We start from the raw sequence: 5,032 nt of genomic DNA on the forward strand, positions 1-5,032 counted from the left end.
GTCAGCCTCTGCACTGTCAATCGCAGGAGCAACACTCACAACGTCGACCGATCCGATAGCCTGGGTACGTCATCGTCGCCGAACATGTCAGCCCACGTCTGCCGATCGCCAAGTACTTGGAGGAAGCCGAGAGGAATTCCAATGGAGGCTAAGCGCAACGCTAGACCAGAACCGCGCGGACACCAGGTATCCGCTCTGCTACCTCTCGCACATCCTCACATAAACATCTGTACGGTACTTCATATTCATCCACTCCCTGATCTACACGGAGATGGACACGTAGGAAGGGTTCTTCGACGGCTGGCCGCCTCTGGAGTGCTGTCGGCCATGATTGTACCTTGACTGCGCTTCAGCCGCAGGATGGTCACGTTGACGTACCGCACTGTCCTCGCCTGCGAACGCTCCAAACCAATTTTACCAGGAGACGGTCATACTAGTAGCAGAGTTTTCGCGTGGTCATGGTCCTGCACTTCAACTGCGTGTAGGTGCGACCGGAGTCGGGGCGCGAGCGGAGAAGGTGGACCTGCACCTTTAACATGATGAGGGGAGTGCGAAAATAGCTGTGGTAAAAGAGCACAGCATCTTGCAGGCTGCAGAGCGATTGAGGAGATATGTGGATGGACACGGCAGGGATGGTGGCTGAGTAGGATGCCGCGGTTGGCCGCAACGTTCGACGTTGACGGTTGCACTCCTAGGACGATATGGGAATGTTGAAATTTTTAGTAGAACAGCACAGCTTGGGTTTTCAAGTGCCAAGTGCCCATTGACATCCCACCTCGAATTTCAGGTGGCGGTTCAGGAGATCTCAAGGGATTGGCACTACATATGTACATACCGCACCGTCAACACGCACCGTCTAAATCATCATCGCTGAAGCGCTTTCAACCACCTGGCAAAGTCTTACCGAAGTGTTGCTAGTCTCCGAGTCGCGGCACGAATGTGCTGGACAGTGCACGGGACTTTCGCGGTGTCTGTCGAATGGAACACTTACGAAACTTCTGCGTACGCCCAATACGAAGTCCTACAGGAGGCTACTCACCACTTTGTAGGCCCAGGATCCAGTTCGATGGGCTCTAGGACTTTGTTCCCCAGTCGGTGGAGGGAAATGCAGACAGCAACGAAGCAGCAACAAAGGGTTTTAAGAGGCACAAAGAACGCTAGCGCGCTATGTATGCCAGCCGAGACGGAGCAGGAGCGCACAGTCGGCAGGTCTGCTCGTTGTTCCGCTCTGTCTCTATCTCTGTCGCTCCCCTGTCTCGTCCCATTACGATTCCTGCCCCTTGCGCTGCATGGTCACCGTTCTATGGCTGTTACAAATCGGCGCCAGCACTCTATCATTGTATTGTATCGCTCGGAATGGGGGATCCTCGCGAAACGTCGTTCGGCCGACATCCGTATGTGACCCTTCTGCTCTGTCTCCGCGTACCGTATCTCCCATCTCCTCGTCGCGCCCAACGCTACTACCAATACTTTCCATTCTGGACGCCGCATTAGCGAATCGCCCAGTGGCCGGCTACATAGGCTGCTCTGGGACCTGATCTTGTAACGACTGGTGGAGGGTAAATACCCGTATGGCGAGTCTTCCCTGGGTCCATCTTATCCATTGCTCTCGTGCACGCCGTCGTGGAATCCACCTGAGGACATTTGACGTCGATGAAGGCATGCCTGCGGTGTCGTTGGTCGGACGACGAAGTAGTAGGCTCAAGTGGGCAGCCAAGAACCTCGGCTTACCTTTGTGATTGTGATTTGACGCAAGGTGCCCTTCGAGCGGATGTCCCATCAGGAAAATAAAGTGGTATTTTGCTGACTGCTCCATACAGACAGCATATATTATATGAATATGTCCATCCTTGAGGTTGCCTCTGTGCGACATCGTCAATCGGTCGCGCTCACCCCATGGCTGGACGCGTGCGTTCGAGCCCACGTAAGAATCGGTGGTTGCGGGCCTTCATGACAGCATGATCGCGACGCATCGCACTGTTAGGGATGTGCAAGGCAGCCGCCGACGTTGTCCCGGAACTATCTGAGCGGCAGACATGAACATATGTACACAAGAACCCCGCTGGACCTCGAGTCGTGCACATCGTGCATCCAACGCAGCAAGTAGTCACGTCTTCCGATCTGTCTCAATCCAACACTACTCATCGACGGTATCATTACAACGAATACATACAATGCTATTCAGCGAGTCAAGAGGAGCTGACGGAAAACAAACGTACGAACCACAAACAAATCTCAAGGTGCGGTCCGCAAGGTAATTGCAGGTATTCGAACTCGTCCATCCAGTCCTCCGTAAAGCGGGCCTCTCCTTCGCGCACCTCTAGCGGACCCGTGGGGCCAGCCGAGTACTGCATAGGAAGAAGCGCGTCTTCGTCAGGCTGAGGAACGCCGCTCCTGCTCGCCCCAGCCTCGGCCCCGATGCCCTGCTCGTCCACTTCTACGCCGCCGCCGCCTCCCAACCGTCCTCGGAGGAGTGGCATTGTTGCGCGGGTGCGCAAGATCAGGAAACTAGCAATTGCTGCGCCCTAGCGCACAAGCAGCGAGGCCATGCGCATGAATCCTATCCTCAATCCACCCTGGACGATGGGCGCGATCTGAAGTCGCATTGAGTCTGTGGATCAAGACGGCAAGACAGTCCTGGCTCGGCGCTTTACCTCTGCAACATCTTCTTGTTCACGACTACTTCCTTGTCTTATGTCTCTGCTCCTGTTACACGCAGGCAGCTCAGTGAATATGACTATATAGGTTTTCAGTTTGGAGGCCCTCAACGAGCCAGGAAATGGCCCCGACCCCGCTAAACGTCCCGGATATGCGCAGATACCCGATGCTTAGACTTGGACATCGAGTTCGCGACCGAAGATACTCTGGATGACGGTGCGCGGTGAGCTTTGTCGTGTTCTCTATGCACTTTCTGATGCTGAAGGAAGGCATCTCATCGACGAACCTTAGCAGTACAATAACCGTTACGAGGTATGTTGAACACAAACCTGGGCAACCCTCAGGCCTTTAACCTCGTATTCTGTCCCAATCTAAGCGCACACTCCTGATTGTGCGGTACTCACGGACATTGATCCAGGATGCTAGGTTCTCATAAACACCGATTACACACAACGAGGCTCGTACCTACCAATGCGAATGGTTTCGTGATGTCTGGGCGGCACGATGAACACAAGACTCTGCCTTTCACGTCAGTGGGGAGTGAATAGTCTACTCGGGGTCATGCACGCATAACGAGACATGAGAATCGTACGACCTGAGAAAGTATAGATTTCGGTTGAAAGACCCCCACCTGGACAGGTTGCTCGAGAAGCAGCCAGCGCCACCAAACAGCGTCGCATGGAAGCTTCCTCCTCCTGCTTGCCTGTCTTCAACGGGGGCGTCCTTCAGATCCAGCGGCGGTTCGAGGCGAACCGTCTGTCACAATGCATTTATGAAGCCGTAACTGGAAAGTCAAATGGATTGAACGTACCGGTATGCGGATGACGAGACGCGCAGAGTCCTATATGAACCTCTGCAACAGCAGGCAATGCCAACCAAGCAGCGACACAGACTCGTTGCGTTTTGCCTCGCCTCTTGCTCCCGCAAACTTCAGGTCTAGCTCTTGACTATGAAATTCTTCCCTATATTCGCGTTGCTCTCAACCGTTTGGGTTGTATCGGCATCACTCCCTGAGGATACCAGCCCAACGAATGCCACGGCGGTGGACCCTGACGCGCTTAGGATTGTCTGCAATTGCCAAGGTAGATGGATCAGTTATTGGAATAGCACAATCGTGGTGCTCAGGTTTTCCAAACAGGTACCTTGTTGTCCGTCTCTGACGTTAGAGACGCATTCATCCAGGGGGCAATCGGTGTTGGCGAGCAGGCCATTCAACCTGGTGGCGGGTACGAGACCACTATCACACAGCACTTGTCGAGCGACCCCCCGACAGACAGAGAATCGCCGCAGGGGCTACCCCTCTGTATTCTTCAACGATGAGGTTCGTCTTAAGCTATGTCAGGGGTTTAGGGGGCGAGGCTTACTGGGATCAATCCAGGGTTTCGTTTTCCCGGGTTGTTCTGGTCGCTATGAGGAGTATCCTGTCTTACAGGGTAAGGTCTTCGGTATAGATAGGCCCGCGCCTCCGGGACCACACCGCATCATCTTCGAGGGGTTCAGCAACTCCAAAGGCGTATTGAGATTTTGCGGCAAGTGCGCATACTTATCGATTGATTATCAGCACTCATTGACTTTTGAATAGGCTGCGTGACGCACACCAACGCGCCGACCCGCAAGGGGTTTCTACAGTGCACGTGATTGCCGAGGTATATGAGAGTCGAGGCGTACGTGGGATTGACATATGGGCGGTAACAAGGGGCCTATGCAGGGATGAGTCGAAGGAAGGATGTATGCAGGATTGCTGGAAATACATGTATCGCATCGCAGATCGGCTATCACGGAGAGAACTAAGGGCCTGTTCGGCAAAGAGTTGGAGTTACGAGTCACCGGCATTTTGTCACGTGGCGACACTTCCGAGGATTTCTGCGCGAGTTAGAGTTACAGGGGCGGAGTATCCGTGAAATCCGGAGGAGACAAGCGCCCTGAACTCGTACATGTATCTAGTAGTATGTATACCGATAGCTGTGGCTTATCAGATGGGCTCTGCTTCATCCCTGCTTCACCATGGTCCGCACAAGAGCAGCTGTCAAAATTCACCAACCTATCATCGGGCTCATATAGAGCGCCGAAGACAGGCTATAATAGCAGTAACTGTCATTGTTTTGACTAGGCGGGCCTCGGTCACTAGCTGCTCTAATCCCTCAAGTAGGATGGCCTCAGATGTCTGATCACATTCCACGTTGATCATGGTAGCCATCCCAATACTCTAGAAAGAGAGAATCAAGCAGGCTGCCAAAAGGGTAGAGCCTCGAGACAAGTTACGACGTGCGCGTGAGCTCTGATAACAACCGCCCGGAGTTACTGGGAGGCATCCCGAACGCATGCACTCGCCTGAGTAACTCGAGTTCTCTCGAGATTGAAAACCGAGATATTA

At 53.7% G+C, this 5,032-nt stretch overlaps 2 protein-coding genes across 2 annotated transcripts; both read left to right on the plus strand.

Annotated features, from left to right (window-relative positions):
- The first annotated feature begins 26 nt into the window (after positions 1–26).
- Positions 27–521, plus strand: DICSQDRAFT_137339 (uncharacterized protein). Its single transcript, XM_007366571.1, has one exon. The coding sequence runs from the start codon at positions 85–87 to the stop codon at positions 340–342; it is 258 nt and encodes an 85-aa protein (XP_007366633.1). The 5' UTR covers positions 27–84; the 3' UTR covers positions 343–521.
- Positions 522–3,336: 2,815 nt separating this feature from the next.
- Positions 3,337–3,598, plus strand: DICSQDRAFT_147742 (uncharacterized protein; the record flags this gene model as incomplete). The annotated part of the gene is made up of 2 exons (XM_007366572.1): positions 3,337–3,416; positions 3,496–3,598. 2 exons carry the CDS (start codon positions 3,337–3,339, stop codon positions 3,596–3,598), a joined length of 183 nt encoding a protein of 60 aa, XP_007366634.1.
- Positions 3,599–5,032: the final 1,434 nt, after the last annotated feature.

This window comes from Dichomitus squalens, assembly GCF_000275845.1.
Source record: "Dichomitus squalens LYAD-421 SS1 unplaced genomic scaffold DICSQscaffold_19, whole genome shotgun sequence".
NCBI lineage: Eukaryota > Fungi > Basidiomycota > Agaricomycetes > Polyporales > Polyporaceae > Dichomitus > Dichomitus squalens.

Excerpts from the sequence above, each read along its gene's own strand:
- DICSQDRAFT_137339 (XM_007366571.1), top strand. The coding sequence starts at position 85 with ATGTCAGCCCACGTCTGCCGATCGCCAAGTACTTGGAGGAAGCCGAGA.